This window comes from Ctenopharyngodon idella, chromosome 20 (assembly GCF_019924925.1).
Source record: "Ctenopharyngodon idella isolate HZGC_01 chromosome 20, HZGC01, whole genome shotgun sequence".
In the NCBI taxonomy this organism is placed as follows: domain Eukaryota; kingdom Metazoa; phylum Chordata; class Actinopteri; order Cypriniformes; family Xenocyprididae; genus Ctenopharyngodon; species Ctenopharyngodon idella.
The window spans coordinates 23770905-23797921 of NC_067239.1; the positions used below are offsets into that span (position 1 = coordinate 23770905).

The 27017-nt window shown below is 37.2% G+C and overlaps 1 protein-coding gene and 1 long non-coding RNA gene across 2 annotated transcripts; one reads left to right on the forward strand and one right to left on the reverse strand.

Moving 5' to 3' along the window:
• ptchd4 (patched domain containing 4) lies at positions 1 to 26214 on the reverse strand. Its single transcript, XM_051876293.1, has 3 exons — positions 23838 to 26214; positions 21203 to 21683; positions 1 to 3246 (listed from the first exon to the last, which is right to left on the reverse strand). Exons 1-3 carry the CDS (start codon positions 24441 to 24443, stop codon positions 1583 to 1585), a joined length of 2751 nt encoding a protein of 916 aa, XP_051732253.1. The 5' UTR covers positions 24444 to 26214; the 3' UTR covers positions 1 to 1582.
• Positions 16602 to 21185, forward strand: LOC127502866 (uncharacterized). The gene is made up of 5 exons (XR_007926949.1): positions 16602 to 17196; positions 17471 to 17580; positions 18955 to 19245; positions 20759 to 20811; positions 21041 to 21185. It is a non-coding gene; the product is annotated as an uncharacterized LOC127502866 (long non-coding RNA).
• Positions 26215 to 27017: the final 803 nt, after the last annotated feature.

A 27017-nucleotide genomic window follows, 5' to 3' on the forward strand; every position in this document is an offset into this window, starting at 1 on the left:
AGGTGTGGAACGACATGAAGGTGAATAATTAATGACAGAATTTTCATTTTTGGGTGAACTAACCCAAATGCCATACGGTTTGACTAGTGCTGTATTTGTGACATGTAAAAATTACTCATAGATCAAAACTGCTGACTACTTTGCTAATACATAACATTGCCTGATGCAATGCCTAATATTCCTGTAGACAAGAGAACCGATACCATACAGACATACTCATTTCCACCAGAATGTACCTTGATACCTTTATATTGATTTGTGCAAGATTTTTCTTCAACGTGAACACAGTGTATATCATCTGCACTGCTCATCTCTGCAAACACACACAAATACAGACAAAACACATGCTACACTTAAAAACAATATCTACCCTTATGATTTGTCACATACTGTATCTTTTTAGATGACAGCCATCAGTGAATCTGGAAAACTTTCTAATCTCATTGCTCAGTTTAACTACACGGACAGGTGACCATATTTGTCGTTAATGTAACAAACAAACACACAAGCAAGTAAATAAACAGACCATACCAATGCAGCTATAAGACATGCTACAAGTCTCTTTTCTCATGAATGAGCCGCTTGGGTGTTTTGGAAAATCTTTTTTAAATGGCATATGCAGTTAAATATTATGCAAAACATTTTAGTGATTCATGTTGGCGGTCTCTACACACTCTACACCTTTAGACGTGGTTTGTTTACTCGAAAGAGTAAAACAAATTACAGTCTGAATATCAGCTAAATGTCACATTTGACAAATGAACTTTCACTGAACATTTAAAGGAGAAAAACACCTTTTCCAATCCTTAATAATTCATTCTATTGACCATTAATGCTTTGCTTGGAGGATATTTTCCAGGTATAAGGTGGGACCTCTCGGGGGGTAACTGCTACTAGAGAAATTGCAAACACGCTGTTAGATTTGCTACAGGACATTTGTGATAAATGCATGCCAAGTGTTATTTGTAGGAGAGTGTTGCATAATTTGATGGAAGCTGAAAACTGCTACTTCCGTTTGCTACAATTTTTCACATAGTTATTTTTAAACAGAGTTGGTCTTGATTAATTTTGTAAGCACAAGGCTGGAGGAACGTGAGGTGCATAACAGTTTAAAAAACAAGGAATGATCAAAAAGATTCATGTTGGTGCTAAATAAGAGCAAATGTACTTGGTTATGATTTCTGCTCTTACAAAACAAACAAATACCCTTGGGAATACCACTAGAGATCCAACCTGCTAAGATTCATGCTAACATTTTTGGAGGCCTTCAGTTTAGGCCTTCTGAATTTGTTAATGTATACAGACAAACTTTTTGTGCAAACCTTTCATGTTAACGGCTAACGTTAGCTAGCAGCTGCAGATGTTATACACTTGTTCTGGACGAAGGGTGCACAAGAAATGAGTGAGAATGTTTTTTTTTACTCTGGACAGCATTGTTGTTGATTGCTGTGGTTGCAAGTGTCACCCCAGGAGCAAGAGTGCCGGACTCGGCCACCTCTGGACCTGTGAAGTGCTGCCTGACGTCGCCCCCTAGTGGACAGGAGCTGATTTCTTATCACTTACGCTCACACACGTCTTTCAATCAAACACTGGTGACATGATCTGGGTTTTCCCTGACTTCAATGCACTCGATTTCCTCTCTCTCCCTCTCCCGCTCCCTCTCTCTTTCCCGCTCTTTCCGTTTGGCCCGTTTCTTTTTCTTGTGCCGCTTCTTAGAGGGCGGGAAGAATGTCAAAAACACCGGTAGGATGACGAAACAGTGCAGAACTGTGCAGCCGGCTGTGAGAAGGGAACACTTGAACAGTGTGTAGGTCAGGTTAGAAGGCACAAAGAGAAGAGGCATTATCCCAATTACAAAACACGAAGTGTTCTGCAAAATGGCGGCCCCATGCTCCTCTAAAGAGATCTTGATGCACTGAGTCCGCGTATGCTCAGTGGCCAGTACGAATGTGTAGAGGTGGGGGGCACAGTGATCCATGGCAAAATTGAGAGTATAAATAAGGCACAGGATAGAGATGCTGTCCATGTCTACATTCCAAAGCGTCATGAGACCCAAGACGCCCAGTTCCACTGAGGTGACGGTCAAGATCAACCAGAAGTTCCCCAGTGGGTTAATGACCAGGAAGAAGGTGAGGATGAGAATAGTGAGCACGCTGAAACCCGATGTCAGGATGGGGGAGATGATGGAGGAACTGTAGCGGTCCATAAACACAAAGGTTGGGTTGAAAACGATGAACTTGATGCTGTTGATAAGGGAGAGAGGTCGAAGTCTCTCCAGCAACTCCACGACCTCCTCCCTGGTCTTCTCGGTCGTCCTGGCCACCAAGTACATCTTGGACGCGATGATGTCATACTCATCTCCGTTTTTAGAGAAAATTATGTCATCCACAAAGTGTTGATATTCTGGGCTCCTCAAAAAAGAAGTCTTGAGGATGTTAATGAAATCACTTTTGGTTGATGCGCTGACATTAACGACTCTCAGATAGTGAAAGTAATTATCGATCCATGAAATCTTATTAAAACCCTGGCCCAATGTCTTGAGGTGCTCCTGCACTGTGGAGTTCCAATACTCAATGGGTTCGTAGATGTAAAACCCAATCACCGGACTGTAGTTGCTGAAGTATTTCTGTTGAGTCAGGGCGAATGACACACTGGGCGAATTACTCGCTAGCAGATTAATTATGTTGGAGCCATCACTGATTTGTAAACATCCCATGAATGAAAAGGAGGCGTAAATCAGGTAGAGGATAACCACAAAAGGCTTGACATAGGTGTTGGTAATCCATTCTGTGTAATGCTCCCTCAGGAAGTGCTGAATGAAGTGGTTCTGGTACGGCACACTGTCGTGGTGCGTAGATAGGTCGTGACCGTCGCTCATCATGGTCTTAAACCAAGTGGGCTGGCGGTCCAGATACTCCACAGAGGGGATCTTGCAGCAGAAGACGCTGTGATAGCGGTTTTGCTCCAGCTGTCCGGCAAACACCAGGCAGGAGCCATAGAACGAGAACACGTAGAAGTAGTTCACCAGGATTGCTACACACATGCTCTGGCAAAAGACCTTCACGGATTCAATGTTGGTGAAAGGACTGGCACCCATGCCGAAGGTGATAATATAGAGCGAGCTGGTCATGGTGTAACACACCATCACGTCAGCGAATGCATCTGCCACCCTCTCCTTGAAGGGCAAACTCTCTCTGGTTCTTCTCCAGCCTGCCAGAAGCTCAAACACACCCTTTGTTCCATGTCCTGAAAAAAAGAGAAGCAATTTATAGTTTGATGCATGGGAAATTCACAGAGAAACTTGATTACACAGCATGAGCAATGTCAGCATTAATATAATCTACAAAAATATAAAACATGCGTAGTGAAAGACTGATATATCAGCCAGGGTGATTAATTGCCCATTTTCAGATTATTGGCATTGGGTGAAAACTGTGCCCACTTGGCTGATTAACAGAAGTGATAGTTGTGTCAGTTCCAAAATCCAATAACAGCCAAGTGTCAGTAGACAATACACAATTTTTTCAGTGAATTTTAATAATTTAATTTATACAATATACAAATTCTTATAATATTTAAATTAATTCAAATAAATATATCCATTCCAGGTTGGCCCATGATGTTTATGCCAGCCATGCCATATAACAAAAAGGGGGAAAGATAAGAAAAAACACTTTGTTTTAACATTTTTTTGTTGTTGTTGTTGTTGTTTTTGTTGTATTACTGCATTAAAATGTACAGAATATGTAGTGAATTAAAGTGAATTTAATTAATAATATTGAAATTTTGATTTAGTTGGATAGAATGCAGCATTTACTTTAGGCCCACATCCCTCAAACAAGTTTAATTTTTGTCTCTTCACATTAAATTGTTTGGGCACTTCTGATTACTAGTGAAAACACTTCTATTTTGTATTTTTCTTCATTAATAAAAATCATTAAAATCATAATCAGCACAATTTGAGCAAAATGTTGCTATAAATCTATCTAGAGTAAACAAACTGTGCAGAATCTTCACTATTTCTTACTCTTTTTTTAAATGTTTTCTCATGTTTTTAAAAATTAATACCTTTTTTTTAAATCTAAAATGTATATTTTATATTAGAATTTGAATCTCAGGTTTTCAATGTGCCCTCAGACTTTTGGACCCCACTGTATCAGCATTTTTTTTTTCAGCCATTGGCTAGATATTGGCATGGTCATCGGCCATTGAAAAACTCATAATGGTCAACCACTAAATGTGAGTTATGGAATAATAAGTCCTTTCATGATAGTTGTAAGATGAGCAGTAATTCAATTACTCTCTACCATCCACCTATGGGATCACTCAAGCTCATATATCAGATCTAGTGTGTGTGCACACTGTCACCTTTGAACATATTAATACATTTGACTTTCATCCATCCACTAAATATTTCACTCAGCATCAAGGACATCACAGCTTGTCTATCCGCACTCTGTCCCTGTCAAGAATGTGTCACAAAAAATACTCTCTTACCTCTTTCTCCAAAATCATAAATTTTCATTGAGCTGACAGACACGGAGAAAAACCTAATTAACCATAAAGGATTACGCCAATGTAATGAGTCAGATGGACTGGCTTTCCTTGCTTTTAGTTTTATTAAGGGGCAGAACAAGTCCATTAGTCTGTGAATTCATCTGCAAGATGCGGAGGTTACATGGTGGGCTGGTGGTAACCTGGTAGCTGCATGTTCAATAATATGTACTCAAAGAAGGGGTATTGACATCCAGGCATGTGCACAGAAAAACCGCAAGTGGTGCTCAAGCACCTGCCTTTTTGGTCTTGGATTAGTGCATTTTTTGCAAGACATTTTTTAATTATATATTTTAGTTTTTATTTAAATTTGATCATTCACTGGTGACAGCCAGGTAACAATAGTGTGTTAACCCTAAGCTTTGGCGTTGCTTGTCACTGCTGTCAAATTAGACTACTATTAAAATATCTACATAGAGCCAGCCTAACTAGGCAATAGCCCTAACAACAATTGAGTCTGGCGTTGGCGTAAAATAGCGTCGTGCTAAAAGTGCAGTTTTCCCGAATATCAGCACGATTGCAAATGTAAGATTCATTTTAATACAACAGTTCAATAAACTATAAGCTGATATTAATTTAAATTTTTAAACACAATAATGTACATTTTGACCATTTTTGCTCTATTTCACGAATGAAAATAGTTCAGAACAAACCAAAACAGTAGTGTCTCCCTGCAACACAGAGTGGTGTTTCTTATTCATGAATCAGCTGGTTTGAACAAATCAGTGAATGAATGATACTTTGACTCACTTATTAAGACTTTCATTTTTTCACTTCATATTTCTAAGTTCAAAATTTTACTTTAAACACTAATTTCATTATTATTCATCATTCATGCAACTGTAATTACAGTGTAAATGCAAATAATTATAGTATAATAACAGTAATATCGCAATTTTTGTAATTTTTATAGTAATTATGAGATGCTGACATCACAATCTTGCTTTTTATCATCAAGTACACTTAAGCTAGACACTCAGCCTCAGGTTGCTCTGAAAGGGCTGTCCCTACAATAACGGGAAGCTGCTCTGGATAAAAAGCAGCTGCTAAATGGCAATTAAAACCTAAACTACTAAACACAAAGTTTGGTAGAAATGAAACATTCAGACATCAGAGTGTGAACATGGGTCACTACTTGCCAAATTATATAAATCAGCAAAACAACTGTACGAGGAATTTAATTTGTGATTAGTTGCGGACCCTGCCATCTCATAAAAACCCATCACTGCTTCAGCAATTGTTTTGCATTCTCCAATTAAGAAGATTAATTAGATTCATGAAGTGAGTGCCATTTATTATTTTCAAAATCTGCAAAGAACTGTAAGAGTGCCAATTCATGAGAAACAAATTTTCACTTTATCCTTGCTAAATGGAAATGGAATCACACTCTTTTGGCTGATGGAGGGTAATTCATTTAGTCCAGTGATTCCCAACCAGGAAAGTCATACTTAAAAACAAAAAAACAAAAACAAAAAAAAAACAACAAAAAAAAAACAGCTGACTAAAACTATTAGGACTGTCGATAGATTATTATAAGTATTTAAAAAACTGCCATTTTTTTCTGATCCTTCTTAGGAAAGAAAATAAAATTTAAAATTGAACAACCACAGAATCAAAACATAAAATGTTCATAATGATAATATTGTTCAATATACCCAAAATAATATACAAGTAAAATTTCTGTATATTTTGTAAAATACATTTGCAAGAAAAAGTATGTGAACCACTTGCAGAATCTGTGAAAATGTTAATAATTTTAACAATAAGGGAGATAGTACAAAATGCATGTTATTTTTTATTTAGTACTGTCCTGAGTAAGATATTTTACATAAAAGATGTTTACATATAATCCACAAGACAAAAAAATAGCTGAATTTATTAAAATAACCCCATTCATAAGTATGTGAACCATTGATTCTTAATACTGTGTGTGGTTACCTGGATGATCTACGACTGTTTTTTTGTTTTGTGATGGTTGTTTATGAGTCCCTTGTTTGTCCTGAGCAGTTAAACTGAGCTCTGTTCTTCAGAAAAAATCTCCAGGTCCTGCAGATTCTTCAGTTTTCCAGCATTTTTTGCATATTTGAACCCTTTACAGCAGTGACTGAATGATTTTGAGATCTGTCTTTTCACACTGAGGACAACTGAGGCACTAAAACACAACTTTTAAAAAAGGTTCAAACATTCACTGATGCTCCAGAAGGAAACAAGATGCATTAAGAACCGGGGGTGAAAACATTTGGAATTTGAAGATCAAGGTAAATTGTATTTAATTTGTCTTCCGGGAAACATGTAAGTATCTTCTGTTGCTTCCGAAGGGCAGTACTAAATGAAAAAAAAATGATGTTCAAGCGAAATAAGAAAAATTTGGACCTCTTCATCCTGTTCACCCCCCGACTCTTAATGCATCATGTTTCCTTCTGAAGCATCAGTGAATGTTTGAACCTTTTTTAATAGTTGTGTTTGAGTCCCTCAGTTGTCCTCCATGTGAAAAGATGGATCTCAAAATCATGCAGTCACTGCTGTAAAGGGTTCAAAAATGCAAAAGATGGTGGAAAACTGAAGAATTTTTGGGACCTGGAGATTTTTTCTGAAGAACAGAGCTCAGTTTAACTGTTCAGAACAAACAAGGGACTCATGAACAACCATCACAAAACAAAAAAACAGTCGTAGGTCATCCAGGTAACCACACACAGTATTAAGAATCAATGGTTCACAAACTTTTGAACTGGGTCATTTTAATAAATTCAGCTATTTTTTTGTCTTATGGATTATTTGTAAACATATTTTATGTAAATTATCTTACTCAGGACAGTACTAAATAAAAAATAACATGCATTTTGTATGATCTCTCTTATTTTGTTAAAATTTTGCACATTTTCACAGATTCTGCAAGTGGTTCACATACTTTTTCTTGCAACTGTATACTTCTCGAATTGCATCAGAATACACAGGAAATGCAAACACTGAACTCCACAATGTTTTCTGTGAAAATAAGCATGACTTTCCACATTATTTTTTAAATAATATTGCATATGAATTAGAATATTTTGCCACTGGCCTGTCTTCTCATTAAAGTTTGTGAAAAATGACGTTCACTTGTAGGATATTTCATTAATGTTGGTGTGAGTTAAAAATATATCTCTGGTTTGGTGCCAGTGAAGTGGTACTTGAGCCTTACTGATGAGCTGTAAGACTAAAAAAGGTTGGGAAGCACTTATTATAACATTCTTCATTATTATTAACTGGCATTTTAATGATTTGGTAAATATTTGAACAACAAAAACACAAAGATGATAGTTTTACTTAAGCATTAGCATTCCACTGTTCTGAGTTTGGATGTCATCACCTTCCAGATGCTAACTCATTTAAAATGATGCAAGAGGGATTTCCTTATGTAGGACAAATGAGACGTACTGAAATGGTAATTCTTAATGGAATACAAAACTCCTTATCAGAATGACATGGCGATTTCTTCAGTGTGGGCCGTGAATGAATCACCACAATATAAATGGAGTGCCATCAAGCTGCTGGTCAAGGGCAGAAAGAAAATGTGCTCAGTTCTAAAAGTCTCTAATGAAACAGGACAAAGAGACAAAACATGACTAAACAGCTGCACGTCTGCCTAAATCAGTGTTTCTGAACCTTTTTTGCAGCTTTATAACAACCCCATCAGAGAATACCACCTTCATTTACACCAAGCCAGGAAAAAAATACTGTACTAGATATCATCTAGCATTAACATTTCTATTATTCAAATGGCCATTATTATAATGACCCACTTCTTAAAAAGTAAAAGAAAAGTGTTAAGCTGTTAATTACAAAGAATAAAGATAAAGGCCCAGTTTCACAGACAGGGCTTAGATTAAGCCAGGATTAGGCCTTAGTTTAATTAGGACATTTAAGTAGCTTTTATAAACATGCCTTAGAAAAAAACATTACTGATGTGCATCTTGAGAAAGTGTTTTTAATTATTATAATCTTTTGGTAACTTTAATATTTCCTTATTTCTGTTTTATCAGTTTAGGGGCCATTTACATGACACCATTTTCAGCTAAAAATGGAAAACTTTTTATGCGTTTTGGTTGTTCATTTACACGACCAATGAAAACGGGATTCAAAGTGCAAGTTTTTTTTTTAAATAAAAAAGGTTATCGTCTCCATGTACACTGCAAAAAATGTGAATTTGTGAAAACGGTGACGTCATGCTCATGAATACTACGTTCAGTCTACAGGCGCGTAGTTTTTCTTTCCAAAGTGACATCGCCAATTACTGGCCTGGCATGCAGAATACAGCCTTTGTTTTCACGGATCCCTGTGAACGGGGATCATTTTGACAATGTTGTCATCAGTACGTGAAAAACGAAAAATCATTGTCATGTAAACATACCCTTAATCTTGCCAAGAGATCACTGAGCTAGTGATATGCTTTATCAAATATATGAAAAAAAGTTCTGTTGTTTTATTTTATTCACCTTTGAAGAAGGATTTCATTCTTTCTCCATCTTTGTGACAGTATGCAAAAGCTTACTCCTAAAATAGCATTTACTGTATGGCAGTGACTTTGTTTCAAACAAGCTCTGTCAAAAGGGGTCCATCCATTCAAGGGTGTAGATTAAATCGGTGCCACTAGAAGAGCGCGTAGCAAACCGTCATCTTGAAACAAGATTGACACGTTTTGCCGCAGCAGCAGCGGCAAACGTTAAGGAGCGCAGCAGCAAATAGAGTGCATTCAAAACAGAGAGCCGTGAGATGACACGAGGGAGGTCTGTTCCTGCCGGTTATAAATCACATGAATAGTAAGACAGAGATTATTGAGGCATTTCAAATAAAACCATTTCAACAACATCTGATGATTTAAGTAGACCAGCACTTGCCTAATAGGGCTACGGAGACCGTGAATGCCCCTGAAAATAGATGGGGGAGTGACCCATTGCTGTCCCCGACATACACACATTTACTTCACCATCATACTTCAACATTACCATACTGTATATTATTAATATACAACAGTGAGGACATATAGGGTGAACTCATTACTTTTATCCACAGTATTTCAGTGCAAATACTTTTTCACTAACCACCTGCAATCCATCTTAACTAGATGGAAAATGCTCAAATTAAGCAACTGTCATTCTTTTCATCACCTTTCTATGCAAATTATGTTTATTACAGATTAAGTTTTAAAACCGACTTATTCATCAAGTAATGGAGAAGAACAAAATAACTTGGCAAAAATATACATTGTTGATGACCAAGCTTTGAAAGTGTAGATCACCAAGCTACAATCTAAGCACTAGGCCTATCTGGAGTAGTAAACTACAGCCAAGCTCCTGTGAAAAACTATTTACTTGTTTTTGTAAATAAAAAATTAGAATTTAGGTAACACTTTACAATATGGTCTCATTTGTTAACATTAGTTAGTGCATTATTTAACATGAACTAACTATGAGTAATATATTTTTACAGCATTATTGACCTTTGTTAATGATACTTGATAAAAAATACAATGGTTTCCATTATTCATATTAGTCAATAGTGCATTAACTTATGTTAATACAACTTTTAATTTTAAGACTGTATAAGGAAATGTAGAAATGTACAATAAGATTAATAAATGCTGTATATATTGTTCATTGTTAGTTCATTTTAATGAATGCAGTTAAATAATGTTAATAAATATAACCTTATTGTATAGTGTTTCCATAATTTATATAATAATAAAGATCTAGTTCAGCCATGAAACTCTAGAGAGCGCAGGCTTTACATGCAATCTGCAAGCAATTACATCATTGCTGCATGGCACAAGATGATCCCACAGCCAAAGAGATTACTTGCTCAAAATTTAAATAGTCTTTTTCAGTGTTTGCTGTAGGCTAGTCCTGCAGCGTGCTGTCAGAGTTCCTCTGAAACCCTCCAAAAAAATTACTTTGAAATTGGAAATTCTAAGAAATTTCACAAATAATTAAAAACATACGGCAAGTAACACACTGAATTAAACATGAAATTTTGAAGGCGAAAGACTGAAATTGTATTTTCTTGTAAAATGTATTCTAATAATCTTTTTTTATAACTTAAAAAATATTTTTTTACAGTGTATTACAAAAGTAGATTCAGATCCCAGTGTAGTAAACAGGATTGTAGTAAATGCATCCTACACAACCTAACACTGCAAAAAAGAGCAATTGCACAGGCGCAAACTTTGTTTTAGTGGGCGTGTTTGTGTGTTACAGGATTTGCATAAATCCTTTAGTGAATCGGGCACTGAAACAATCCAGACAGTGTGTGCAAATAAACTGTGGGTGCAATTCATTCATACTGAATTCATTCCCCCAGAGTTTTTCCCATGCTGCTTTGTGAGAACACCTGGGGAACTGAACTGAAATGTTCCCTGCACGTCTCACAAGGGGTATGGTAGCAAATAAAGGGCTGTACCTCATGTCTCTGGGTGCTGGTGGACAGGTACAACATTCCACATAACTAAAGAGGGCAGTTTGTCACAGGCCTCCTGTGGACAGTTCCAGCCGGCATCGGCTGGAGGAAAGCTACTCTGAGGCTGTGACTTCAATATAAAGAGCTGCATCACCTCTCTCGCTGCAATGCAGTGAGTCATTAAACAAAATTACTGCTTTAAAACTTCAGCACCAGAGCAGCTGCAAACACATCCATCACCTGCAGGAAAACACCCTACGGATGGACCCTTCGTACACCTCCAATAAAGCATGTCCAGTTGTGACAGAAGATGGGAAAAATATTACACGGATTTCCATACTGTGTCAGTATTTCTGTGCTGCAGTGACAAGACACATACAATAGACTATATATCATCTGAACAGCTATTCTGGAAGTAGAGCAGTATTTTTTGTACATTTATTTATTTCCAAATGGTACTACTAAATTTTTTGGACTTGCAACATGGTATTACCATGGTGCACACAAAGTACATTGTAGTACCAAATATCATGTTACAGTAACATGGTAATCATTCAGTAGGCTACCATTATGTGTTATATTAAAGTAGCATGGTATTACATCTGATACCATCACTGTACCATGGTACCATTGCAGTCCTTCTTTGCAGTGCAAATGTCACAACAAAAATAACTTGATTTCATGTGCTTTTATGTATTCATATTTGTTAAATGGAGAAAAAATACATCTCAAAATCATTTTCTTAAGGCCCGTTCACACCAAGAACGATAACTATAAAGAAAACGATAAAGATATAGTTCTAAAAATCGTTCTAAATATAAAAGAATATCACTGTCCACCACAGCTATCTATAACGATAACGATATAGAGAAACGATATCATTGGGATCACTTTCAGAACGATTTTTTTCCAGCTGTTGAACGATAAAACACTGACAGCCAATCAGAATCCATTCTAATTTTAAGGTCGCGTCCACGCGCATTTAAAATGGCAGACGACATTGCGGAGAAGTTAATCGCAGAGGTCCAGAAAAAGCCACCACTGCTTGACAAGTCAACCCCCCTTTTCAAGGATACTTTAAAGAAAATGGATATATGGAAAACAATCGGCCATACCCTCGGAATAAATGGTGAGAAGTAATGAGATCATTATGCCAGGCTAGCAAATAGAGTAACATAAAATTACCTCAGGGATCCAGCGCTAGTTTCGTCAACACTGTCCTGCTTCCTTTGAAGTTGCAGTGAAAAAGACTAGGTGTTGTTTTATTCCACTTTGTCAGCTAAATTCACTGTTAGATTCCACTAGCTATTCACTCAAAACATAGCATGCTGAGGACATCTGCTGGTTAAAGCCGTGTAAATGCAACAAGAGCAGTAAAAACACGTTGTACAGTTAGACCGCAGCGCGTGAACTTAGAATAAACAGACCGTTATCGTTCGTTGGTGTGGACGCAAATATAGTTATCGTTACAGTTATCGTTCTTGGTGTGAACGGGCCTTTAATCAGTATTTCTGTAAGTAAAAATATACTCTTTTTTTGGCAAATAAAAACCCCATTTTAAGTTTATGCATAAAACCAAGAAAACAAGCCTTATTATCTTACACAGTTTTATTTCTCAAATATTTAAGTGAAATACTTCTCAAATGATTTAAAGGAAGTTTTTTTTAAGGGAAACAAAAAGTCAAGAAATTAAATGTCTGCAGTTTAAACAGCTTGATTTTGTTGCATGAAATTATGAGTATAAAGGCAGTACTGCTCATTCAAAAATAAAAATAAAACATGCAAAGAACGCTGCATTACAAAAGTGCCCGAAATTAGCATCTCCTTTGACAGTGAACATGTCCTTATCTTAACACAGCACACATCACAGCACACCGTTAATCCCGCTGCTAAGGATTAGGTGTGGAATTTGCACAAAACTCAACACAACACAACGGTGCCAAAGTAGAAAGCTGGGCGCTTTGCAGAGCCAGTCAAATGATTCCAGTAAGAAGATTGAGAGAAATGTGTGACACTTCTGTCATTGTATTGAATAGCTGCTGCTTCTTGTGGCACTCCACACATCTGCTGCATCTGCAGCTGCTAATGAAAAAGCTGTGCAAATGCACTGCATGTAAATCAGCAGAGGGCTTGAGTTACTCGCACGTAATTTCATTGGAGTGGACCTCATCAATCCTGCTGTTGACTCTATGAACCATCATTTAGCTGTGTTTGGCAATGAATACGTTTTCATGTATAACCTTGGGGTCGTTAAGATTTTTTAAAAATGTTTTTGAAAGAAGTCTCACCAAGGCTGCATCTACAGTATTTGATTACAAATACAGTAAAAACAGTAATTGTGAAATATTGTTACATTTTAAAATAACTCTTTTCTGTTTTGATATATTTTAAAGTTTTTTTCATTCTTGTGATGGCAAAGCTAAATTTTCAGCATACTCCATGCTACTGTCAGCATACGTCAGTGTGTTCAAGGCCTTCACCGGAGGATCTATTTCTCCTAACAACTGTACTCCCACATTTGGTGCTGTTGTCTATTCAACAATACTATTTTTTCTGGAAACTGTGATACATTTTTTGATAATTCTTTGATTAATAGACACTTCAAAAGCATTTATTTGAAAATTTTACTGTCACTTATTTTCAACTAAAAGAACAAAACAATCAAAAAACATTTGAACAGTCCTGTAAATGCATTTTGTTAGGAGACAATGAATTCTTTTCAATCTTTTCATCACATATTAAATCAGACATGATCAATAGGCCTATAAATAAGACAGAAGAAACTGCTCTAAGATCTCTTATGCTGAACATAAAGAACAAATCTAAAAATATCCAAGAGAAAGTACAAAGTATTCGCATATGAAAAAGGCTGTCCAATAAAAGTAGACCAATAATAAGTTTGGGCTTCATATCCATGTTGTATAACTAGTTAAAACTTTCCGATCTTTCTTATGGCCTACTTTTAGCTCAGACGCCAAATGAAGTGAACAAAACACCCTAGATTTATTGTGCTATGGGCCACACTATTTCAAAATTTACTGAAATATAAAAAATTTACTTGGAGCACAATTTAATTGTTCATTATCAGTTTTACACAAAATAATGAGGCTACATTGATATCAAAAAGACAGTGAACTACAACATACAGTAGAAGCTACAGTAGAACATATTTAAACAATATATCAGTCTGGAAAGCAGCAGTCATGAGTAGCTCATGTTCCCCCTTTTCCATCACTCGGTTTCTATATGCCGTGGCTTCAGTCTCAAAAACTCATGCAAGTATCTACCTTACCATCTGACAGTATTCCATGTCATTGTAAAACATGCTACTGTCAGCATACGTCAGTGTGTTCAAGGCCTTCACCGGAGGATCTATTTCTCCTAACAACTGTACTCCCACACTAAAAACAGCACTTTTCCTTTCAGTGGTATAGCAGCATAAAAATGACAGTAAAAATATTGTCAAGTTCAAACAGCTTTAATCCAAAACACTCCTGCATTTTTAATGCCAATTATTTCACTTGAAGCAAGCCACTAAATGAAAAAAATTAATTCCCTTAATTTCCAATCTCGCATAATTTTCAATCAGAAAAAAACCCTGTGAAACATAAGTCATACAACTGAAGGATAAAAGGACTGGAATATTAATGACAAACGGAGAGAGGCAGAAGAATAGCTGGACGTCTGTTACTATTTCTATTTCACGCACTGATTCAGTGGTTGCACATCATGCCTGAACAAACTATGCAAATTAATTTTTTCTCTTGGCTTCTGATGTCCAACAAACCTCATCCTGATTCTTCCTTCTGACAATGGCAAATTATCCAGCCACAGGCTTAATGGCATGTAATATGTGACGCTTGAAGACATTTGTGATAAGTAGTTCATTGGTAAGAGCCCTAATCTCTTCCCCAGGACTTGCTTTTGCCTTCTAGCACTAAGACAAATCAATGGCATTCAACATGGCTAGTTTTCAATCTACTAACACCCCATCATCTACATTTTCCTGCGGGAGACAGCAAAGGTCTGCTGTAAAGGCTGGTGGTTGTACGTGTTTGTTTCTGGAATGAGTGATTGAGACGGGATTGGGCTTCCCAGGCACAGTGAATGTGTGTTAGCCATGACCAGGCACAATCATGCTTGTGTGGAGAGAATTGCAAGGAGACGCTCCAGATCCCAGGGCACATGCTGTTCCACAGTCTGTGGCCCTAAATGAGCTCGATCAATAGAACTGACGTGCTGGGGAGTGACTATGCCACTGTGCACACACACACACACACACACACACACACACACACTTACAATATGGCTCATGACAGACATATGCACCTTTAAACCTAGACACTAACTTAACTACATTACATGCTTATATGCTACAACTAGTAGCATAGTTCAGATTTTTTTTTTAACCAGCTGTTTGTTGCTTTTCCATTAACAAGCTAGTTTTTTTAATGAGAAGCGTGTGCAAGTTCTCTTACATCTAGTCATCTTTGTCCTAATTTTGTCTTAATCTGCTCTTTGATTTGTTCTTTTTTGTGTTCGTCAGTGTTATCTATTTATCTTTCACCTAATTTCTTCATAACACTATGTTATCCAAATTACATAAACTAATGTGCTCATAAATGTAGGAAATAAATCTAAAGGTATAGCAATTATTTCTTTGTTCAATTTAACAGCTTTAGCATGTTACATTTTACTCAATAGTTCAAAAATTTGTAGATGAGCTGCTGAAATTGCATTTAAAGCCAGAATTGCAACTATAAACAGGTCTTTATCCATTTGATGCCAATGATGTGATGACATGAGAAATAAATCAGCATTGGCAGCAGTGGTCTGTTTGATCTACTCACACTGTAAAAAACTGGTAACATGCAAGTGTAACCTTAAAGAGCTATTCCTACCTGTTTTAACCCATAAAAAAATATTTTGTTGGAATAAATTGATGTATTTAGGTCGATTCAGTGATGTTAAATTAAAGCAAAAAGCCCCAAGAAGCAGTGGTTTACAGTGAATTATTACAGCTAAGGGGTATTGAATTTAGTAGCTGTTTATTAGCTGTTATAAATTCACTGTAAACCACGGCTTCATGGGGCTTATTGCTTTTATAAAATGGTTACCACACAATACAAATATTAAAGCCAAAAAATACGTATCAATGCAACTTTCACGAAGTAAAATCATTAAAAGCTTTCCTTTCGCTGGAAAGAATAGTGAACAGCAACAGAAGTTACATTATTACGCCATTAGATGGCGGCCAAGATTGTTTTTATGAGCGAGGCACTCAGTCGCAAAGACTTTTGTATTGAAACTTGTGAACACGGAACAAGACGCAAAATGACAAATGCTTTGACTATCGCTGTCAGTGTCAGCAGGGCACGGGAAAACCCGTTAAATGAGGACAAGATCGCAGTGGACATTCAAACTGATTTTTTATTATGAACAGGACCGACTTAAAGGAAAATGCTTAATCTGAATACAGGTAATACACTCGGTCACTCGATATCTCACTCACAATACTCTTCTACATAATGCAATAAGCTTCAATGAACAAAATCAATTGAGAACAAACATATGTTTACATTGCTAAAAGTGGTTGTTAAGACAGACGCAGCAACATACACACTCAGTGGCTCAGCGATACTTATGTAATGCGGTCAGCTGTTGTTTTCGGGAATTTTACAACGGCTTCGATTGTGGCTCAACCAATCAGAATCAAGGGCCGGAACTATCTGTTTTTATAAAATATTTTTTACTTGAATAAAACTAGTTAATTTAGATTTTTAGGTTACTATTTTTTATCAGTGTATGCTTAACATAATTTGCCTGTTGTGCTAATATGACATGTTTGATAAACTCAGCTTTCTTATAAAAGAATTTGGTTTTGCATTGTACCACTGCACTGTTTCTGGCTTCACCTTTCTTTTCTTTTATAAATTTTCATTTCTTTGCTGTCAACATGACTCGCTCACCACGTGAACTTCTCGCATCTGTTCAGTTTCAGAACGTTCAGCAGAGCAGAAGATCAGACTATTTTTGGAGAGGGTGAAGAGGATCACAGATTGAAATATTAAACTACTTGCACGAGTTGTGGATTTTTTTTTCTGATATAAAACTGTTTAATAATTATACTGCAGTATACTACCCCTTTTTTGGCTGCCTGAAGATTCTTTAAAAAGGATCCTTTTGTGGCATATGAAAAAACAACAGTGGGTGAGTAAATAATGACAAAAATTGTATTTTGTGTGTGTGTGTGAAAAATCTTATCCATTTAATTTAAAGATATGTAATTGTATTTTTAAATATCTAAAATAACTGTGCTAATATAAGAACTAGCTTTATAATTTCTATGATTTTCATGATCAAGGCTCTTCATGCAGTACGTAATCTGTGACAACAGCAAGCCGCTTTACTGTACATACACTGAGATCAGAAGGCGAGTGAGTACTTTGACATTGATTTCCTATCCTGTCATTTGTCCCAGCAGAACAAAGCATCCGCCGCTCCGCCACTAAGACGTGTGGCAGGAAGCAAGTCTATAAATAGGCCCTTGCTGTATGCGTCTGAATAAAAATAACCTCCAAACTTAAAGTGAAGGTATAGCACACACTCCATTCATTGTCTCAGACAACAGTGTCACACATTGTTTTCTGCAGTGCATCCATCTTCTGCCAAGTCCTTTTAAAGGGACAGTTCACCCTAAAATGAAGATTCTGTCTCACCCTTGTGTCGTTTCAACCTTTTTGTCCCGTCAAAGATAAAGGATTTTGGTAACACTTTACTTATATATAATAATGCATTACAAAATGTATTTTTAAAGCAGTAATTATGCCTTGTAATGCACCTAATAATGCATTGTATGGTCTCACGAATAATTGTAATCAATTTTAATAATAATTCTATAATAATCTATTCATTGTTACAACTTTAGAAAGTATAATACATTAAAACACATTACAAACAACCAATTTCAGATGTAACAAGCAATCTGCAAAAATTATAATGCATTTTAACTTTGGTTTCAATTGTTTAAGTAAGCAATAAGGTACGAGGCTGTGCTGTATCGTGAATAAGTCACGGCTGAAGGGCGTTGTTAGGCACAACATGAAGTACCTTATTGCTTTTATAAAACGGTTACCACACAATACAAATATTAAAGCCAGAAATATGTATCAATGCAACTTTCATGAAGTAAACTTTTTCTAAAAGCCTTTCTTCCGTCTGAAAAAATAGTCCCTGACTGTGAACAGCAACAGAAGTTACATTTTCACGCAATTAGATGGTGGCAAAGACTGTCTTTATGAGTGTGTCAGTCAGTAGCGTAGACTTTTATATTGAAAAGATGAATTGTTTTGAAAACAGAACAAGACGCAACTGACAAGTGCTTTGACTAGCGCTGTCAGTCACGGGAAAACGCCTTAACTGTTAAAAGGACAAGATGATACATCAGACATTTAAACAGATTTTTTTATTATGAACATAGGACTGACCTGAAGGAAAATGCTAAATCTGAATGCAGGTAATAAACTCGCTCACTCGATCTCTTTCTCACAATACTCTTCTACATAATACAGTAAGCTTCAAATGAACAATATAAATTGAGAACATACAGTTTACATTGCTAAGAGTGGTTGCTAAGGGTGTTGTGTAGTGATACACAGAACCGTTGGGTGAAGCAATCATAGCCGCGTTTTATCGTGAATAAAACACAGCTATTGACCAATCAGAATCAAGGACAGGAACTAACCGTTTTATAAGAAAAGATATAATGCATTATAATGTACATTATGAATACCTTTATAATGCAGTATACATAAAGTGTTACCAGAATTTTTATTTAGCTCATAGTGACTATGTCTGTCTCTATATTCCAAGACTTCTGAAGCTATACTTTAAATCTGTGTGAGGAACATAAAACCTTTCACAATCATCCACCAACTTGAATCCATTGTCACTTTGCCAACCCAACAGAGCCACGCCATGTCCCCGGGGACCCCGCAGCACATTGTGATGTACCACGTAGAGTGTCACCATTCATCTTCACCGGCCGGACAAAATCTATTTCTCCAGATTGTCCTTCCTGTGAAGCTCAAATGCAAAGCATAGTAAATCACAGGTCCTCTGGTATTCTGCAAAGAGCTCAAAATCCAATGGTCAGGGAGCAATTAATCTTTCACGCTGGGCTAGCCTTGCAATAAGACTGAGTATCTGAGGGGTCCAGATCATTAGGGACACCATAAATGGCTGGCTGAAGCTTAAGAGGTGAGTATACAGTACAGCACCGAGCATTATTACCTTTGATCCACAAGCTCCACAAGGACATTCACGATCATAAAATCCTACAGTGCACTCAGTTTCTTTACTGACAATGTTGCCGTCTTCTTAAATTGGGAAGCCACATGTAATCGTTGTTTGATTATTCTATTGCGCTGCTACAATAACCAAACCCATCGTAGCGACTGACAGAGAATAAGAAGAAGCTGTAAGCGGTTATTCTCCGCAGGTTGTAATTGTGCTTTTGTACCTTGTATATCATTGTTTTGCGAGAATCATGATTCTACCTCCACAGGAGAAAACAAATTGACGCGCTTTAAATCCGAAGCTAATTAGTTCCACTCAGTTGAGGGTTGTGACAGTCATCACCTAAGGGCATCTAATGCAACCTAGACAGGTGTAAACTCTAAGGGTGTTTTAACACCTGCGAGATGTGTTGAGTTTGGAGTTCGTTAAATTTCCAAGTTTGTTTTAGCTTGCTAGATTGTGTTCCCAGGGGTCCGCAAAAATAACACAGCAGAAAGAACACAGCACTGTTGGAAATTAATGACTGTTCCTTATTATTCTCCCAAAATGCATGAGCAATAGAAAGAAAGTGATTAATTCTGCAGACTAAAAGGTTCCTTCAGATTCATACTGCAATTATTGGTGCAATGACAGGTGTTTGCTATCTAATATCAGTTTTTGGATTTACTACATTATTAATTCTGAAATAAGTTTCAGTCAAGCATGTGTTTTATGGAGGAGACCAGATTTTACATTGGTCATCAAGTGGATCTAACACAGTAGGAAAATCATACAAAAATAAACAAAATGCCATCAAAAATCAAATATCAAAATCAATATTGTTCTATATTATTCTTCATCTCTCTGCTTATCCATTTATTTTTCTGTGACTCTTAGCAGGTTACACACAGTTATGCCAGAAGGTGGCGATATGTGACTTTATGGAAGTCAGTGAATCATTCACTAAGCCGATTCATTCAAAACACTTGTTCGTTTAAGAAAAAGAGAGTTGCTGTGCCCTCCAGAGGTCACATTTGTCGGCCACATATGTCATCGAGGTGGTCTCATTTAAAAAAAAAAAACGTTAGATTGCAAAGTAAAAAAGAAATAACAGTATTTTACACCTCACAAGGAATAACAGTCAATTTTATTATGGTTACTTTTCTTAAATAAGACATCCTTGATGACGTATGCAGCCTACAAATGCGACCTCCGGAGGACACAGCCTCCGAAATGAGACACAGCAAATGAATCATTCAATCAACAGATTCATTGAAAAACATCCATCCATTTTAGGGACGAAAGAGTCATTGAATCATTCACTCATTCATTCAGGAACTAAACACTACTACTGTGTGTTACTCGGAGATGGTTGATTCTGTTGGAACTATTTCCACTGACAGAGCAAAAATACGAGCAATATTGTGTTTAAAATGTAAGTTATTCAAAATTAACTACAAAATAAAAAATAAAAAATTCTGTTGCTGAACCGCAGGTGAGAACCACTGCACTACATCAATGTGTTCCACCACACCATGATTGTTCTATGTAAGTGCCAACAATTTACTCAGACATTCAATGGTTTATCTTTATCATAAGTGGTACATTAACTATATCATCAGTCAGATTTGCAGATCATGTTATTGCTACATCAATTTTCATTCATTTTAACTTGACATTCTTTACCATCATTATGGATTCTCTGGAATTTTTGTGGCATTGTACCACAAAAATGTTGGCCTCTAATGATCTTTCATTTCTATTCCTAATATCATAGATTCTCCTTCTGTAATGATGAAGCCCATTGTTGCACAAGCACTGACCCTGATGACTGCTGTGGAAAACAATTACATCCCCCCCACCTCCTGAGGAGTCACACAGCAATTATAATAATCCTATATGCAATCACCACAGTATCCGTGAACAAAGCTGCACTTACCCATGGCAAAAAAGGGGATCCCAAGCAACGTAGAGTTAAATTTCCCATCAGAGATGAAAAAAATCCCAGCTGCCGTCACATTGGCGATGCAGATGGTGAGGACGCCCAACAGGCCCAGGAAGGGTTTCCCACGCAAGCAGTCCCGCATAGAGCTGGAGATGGTGGCTGCCAGGAGCACCAGCACCAAGCTGACCAATACCTCGCTTTTGGCCAGTACTCCTGTCTTGTGGAAGTCCCGCCATAAGCTGAAGGATGTAAGCGACTGGATTTGTAGCTCCTGGCTGTCTGTAGCCAGCTGGTACACCAGCTTACAGAATTCACTCTCCCACTTTTCAGCAATGATGTCCTGCACCACTGGGCCAAGGTTACGGAGGTAGTAGGTGATTTGGATGGCGCGAGCAAACTTGACCTGTTGGTCCCGGCTATTTGTGGACAAGGCCACGCCGCCCAGCTGATGGCCAATAAAGGACACCCGACCATCCTAGGGCCAAAACAAACCAGTTACTAATTTATTTTACTAATTTATTCATTAAAGGAAACTGTTATGAGTGAAATTCAGTTTGAATTCAATCTCACAAGTGTACTTTGCAATCAGTAAAAATCAGCTGCCGTCCAAAAATATGTTAAATAATTGGAACATCTGAGGATTACTAAAGTTGATTAACCAATAAAACTCCAACTTTAATCCATAAAATTTACCTTAAATATATAATAAAATATATCCTATAAACTCATACATCCCTAGTTAATACATCAATATACATTTTTACACTATACATTTGTAAACTGCAGTTTTATGAGTGGGAGAATCTTACTCCAATTCCTGACTGCATTTTAACATTAATTCCATGTTATAATCATGTGTGACTTGCAGAATCAGCAAACCAGTTAATGAGCAGCTTTGTTGGTGTGGATTTGTTCTGGTATTTGAATGGATTTAACACACTTCAACAATGTATTACATTTGTCTTCCATAAAAAAATAAAATAAAAAAACCTTTCGAGGAAGCAGTGTGTACTTAGTGTCTTTTAGTTAAATGTCAGACAAGCAAAACAGGCAAGAAAACACAAGCTGATATCCACAGCATGAAGCTGGATAAATGTGTTAAGACAATCTCCACAGTTGAACGACATCAGTTTTGCACCAAAACAATGCAGGATGAATAAAATCCAGAGAAGGTTGAAAATTATTGTATTTTGCTCAATAGTCTCAATATTTCAGAATCCAATAATGAGCTGGACGGTGCATCACCCTATGCTGAGAGAGCGATGCAGCAATACAGCCTCAAGATGTTCTGGCACAATTTGAATGAGCTCTTGTAGAAGCCACCGTGAGCACCTCATTCACACAGATCGTGCTCCTACTCCTACCGACGTAGGCTTGGGAAAACAAAAAGATATCTGGCTTGCTGTACTGCTGTGTTATATTTAGTCTTTAGTCTGTGAGTAGTGCAGCATTTTGGTGAAGACTGTTTTAGTCTTATAGGTCTCGTATAATTATTCTCAGTTTATGACATTTGAAATGTAACAATGTGCAAGAAATATGCTACTGTCGATCATGAAAACGCAAAATATAAACTATTTAACAGATTTATGTTCATGTTGTTATGATCAAAATTTGGTTAACGTAATTTAAAATGTTTGGGGAGAATATACAAATGTTTATTCTGTTTGAATAATTCCAAATTTAGATTATTGATGAATATAAGTCTAGTTTACGAGCATTTCTCACATAAACACACCTTATGCTCACATTTCCAGCTGTGGTCTTCCCAATATGCACTGGGGCCTGAAATAATAATATGGTTTCACTGTTTCCCCAACAACTGTTGTTGGTTTATTGTCATATTCAGTAGCTTGCTGTCTTTTGATGGCATGTATTTGTTCCTATAAAATGATCAGTTAGTTGATTGTTACCTGTGTCTGTGTGTACAGGTATGTAAGGCAGTGTTTTTGTTCCATAACTGAATCTCTAATCACTCATAGAAACCACACAAGGGGGAAAACTGCTTTAAAAAACAAATTTTTTTTTTAAGTGAATACAACTTAAGAAAATCTTCTTAGAGGAACTTAACAGTAGAAATAATTGTTAGTAGTTCTTGTGATTCTAATTAACTCAATATTTTAATGATCTTTTCGAGTTTCATTTATTTTAACACAGCTTGATACTTGATTCTATGCAGTTGTATTTAATTAATAGTATTGCTTGTAATCTGCAATAATTGTATTGATTAGATGTAGCACACCTCATAACAATGTGTTTCATAACACATCTGTTATGAAAAAAAAAAAAAGAAATTAGGATAAAAGTCTAGATTCTGTGAGTGTCTTGTAGTGTACATTGCATCACCAGCCTCAGAGTGCAGTGCTGGAGAACTATGCAGCTGATTCCGAGGCTGCACACACTACTAGAATACAGCAGCACTGAGTCTATTCATAATTCTGAGCGTTTCGTAAGGTTTTCTATGGCACAGTCGCAATATGCCGAGCTCCTTTTTGCAGTTTCATTGTTGCAATGTCGTTCCATCGCACACAAAGGCTGCGTCTCAAAGCCCTCGAAAAAACGCTGTCTCGTTAGGCGGCTCGCGAGGTTTTGAAGCACAGCCGCTGTGCTCCAGACAATATATGTCTCTTACCTTTAACGTTGTATTCGGATAGCTCACGGGGACCTTGGAAAAAGTGCTGTTAGACAGAACAGCTAAGCGAATGTCTTCGAATATGGTGATGATATCATCCAGGAGGCATCTCTTGTCCCGGTGGCTCAGGACACAGAGATGCGCGAAAGTGTAATTGAAGCCTTTATAATTGACACGCATATCCAGGACCTTCTTGTGCACCTGGAGCACCTGCTCGGCCAGTTCCAGGATATTTCCCCCGGATTTGGCCAGTAGAATGAGTCTGCCATATCTGCCGGGGGTGTGCAGGTCCGAGTACAGCTTGTGCTTGGACTGGTCGATGGGGAAGAGGCTGTTGGCGAGACTCCGCTCGATCTTCGCGAGGCTGTGCGTCGGGGCGACCAGGATCTCCAGGTCCGTTTCGGGCTTAAACCGGCTCAGCACCGTGGATCCGAAAATAATGGTCAGGACTGCGGGGACGGTGAGGAAGAACACCGGATGCCTACTCACGAACAAACCCAGCCAGTAGAAAGAAGCTTTCAGCCCTCTGTGTATCACTTGCCGCAGCATCCTCCTCCAGATCCAGCTTGCAGCAGATGATGCCCCGGTTCTTCCTATGAAGCACATGTGACATGTGGCTCCAGTTCAGTCAATCCGTATGAGAATACTCACTACACCTGTGAAGCACTGCAGCGATTTGCAACAAGACAGTCAGATATTGATCACTATAGAGGCTTTTTGGTTCCATCCCTCCCCCTGATGTGTGACTGTTTCTCTCGCTTCTTCTGCTGCAACAGCAGCCAGCCCCAGTCTGATGTGCATGTGTGCTTAATTCGGACTATTCGATCGGAGGCGCCTGATTTATGGGCTTTATTGTAAACCATGTGCTGCTGCTGTGTGCATGGAAGGAGGCACGACGGGGAAATACTGGCTGGCTGGGTGGGTGGGGGCTCATTTTTTTAAGAACACGCGCGACTCAAAGCCCTTGCTGATCGTGGACTCACCTCTTGAAATAGCCACTCGATTACTAATGAATGAGGCATTCCCATCTTAAAGCTAGGGCGGCAGTCCACACACAAGGCCAAATGTAGTTTCGGTGCAGACACGATAAAAAAAACCATTTGATTTCTAGACGTAAACATAAGTGGCTACTCATTTAAAGTCCTTCGGAGTCTCCTGATCACGAACGAAACTTATCTATAAAATCAAAAGTGGCAATTTTTTATGGAATATTGCGGTATTTATTATACATGATTTTATTTATTTATGTACCCTTGTAATCTTTAATCAAAATAACTTCCCATCCCTCTTTATGATTACGTGTTTACTGACGCAAGGGTGGGACAACCTGTCACTCATGAAATCACAGAAATAGCAAACCAGAAAAGTCCAACAATCCAATCAAGTCCCGCCCTAGCCTATGTCACAATAGGGAAGAAAAGACTTTAGTAACTTCCGTTTCATGCTGACTCTAATATATGAATTAACTAACTGAGCCCCCCAAATATTGTATTATTTATAGCATAAGTAAACAGCGCTTTTACACGTTTCAGTAACCACAAAAGTAAAAGATAAATAGACACTTCTAACAGATGTTTGGTGGTAACCATAGCAACAGTATGTCATTTGCTTTCCATTTTTCAGAAGTATACTTTGACAATTCCTGACACTATTTATCATTTTAATATGGCTTGCACTATATAATATTTAAAAAATAATAATAATAATAATAAAATAATAAAAAAAAGCTCTCTATAATATAATAGCATAGCTGCTATATTTTCCATTTTTTCATGATTGCATATTGTACAGCCTTCATCTCAGAGCTTCAGTGCTCTGCAAAAAATGGAAAGCAGTATCAGCCTGCGGTGATTCTTCAGTAAGAATACTACTGACTACTTGAAATATTGAGAACCTTTCTTCTATGTTTAAAGCTTTATGTTTTTAATTCTTTGTGGAGCTGAAGTATTAAAGCCTCTTTTATACTTGGTGAGCACAGCAGAACACGGGCAGAACCAAAAATAGATAAAACAGACCAAAAATAGATAGCTACTGTCCTTATACTGGAAAATCGATCTCTATATTACCTTACAATTCATTTTTTTGTAGGTCTAATGCATTTATTTGTATTTGTTTATTTTTATTTTTGGATTTAGATTCATGATTAAGGAAGTGCTTAGCACTTTTTTTTTTTGAGAAACAGTGGTTGTGGGAACTTACTTAGGCTCTAACTTAATATGATCTAAAATATAATTTACAAGCCTGAAATACAACTTGTAATAAAAACTGGGGTACACCATAACTCATTTATATGATTTCATACTCTGTAAATAAATAGCAATGACAACATGATGAAAAAGTCTGTAACATTTTTGTAAAAAGCCATACTAGGGAGTCAAAAAAATAGATTTAACCAAGAGTGAAGTAGTGAATAAATTCACTGTGATCTTGGAATAGTATAATTTCCCATTGTTATTTGTTGTTGTTGCTGATGTTCTCTTAATGGCAGGTAAAATGAGGTTAAGTGAATCCATAGTTCTAAATAACTACCCATTTTAATAGTTTTAATAGCTGACACAAAACTTAGATTACTCTCATAGCTATTATGGATGCATACTTGTTGTTTGGCAATATTTTAACAGAAGCCCCGCATAAAACAATTTTCTGCACTGCTGGTCATGTGTGACTGCAGAGATGACCTGTAATCCTTTTCGGTTACAGCTTCTTCATTACTTCTGTGTGGATGATGTTGTGTTTACAACCAGTGAATGCTTAGACATGGTCATCAACACAAAATGACTATAATTTGGTTGCTTGCTGTGAATAGTAAGAACTGTAGCACCTTTGAGCACATCTGGAAGCAAAATAAGACTACTTTGTGATGTACACACACACACACACACACACACACACATATTTAAATCAAAATCAATGGATATTTCTAATTGACTGTCAATGGAGATGGATGCTTTTAGCCTGCAAAACGTTGTAGTTACAAAAGCTAACAAGCAAAAGCACTGGATGCACTCTTGGAATATATGATTGATGCAGACAAACACCTCACTCTATACATAAATGTGATATGGCAGAAAGCAGCATGCTGCCACATAATTGGGATACAATGGAGACAGTCACAGAATAGTAGGGCTATGACTTGTCCTAGTTTATTCCCCAGACCATTACCAAAATGAGTGCTCTCCT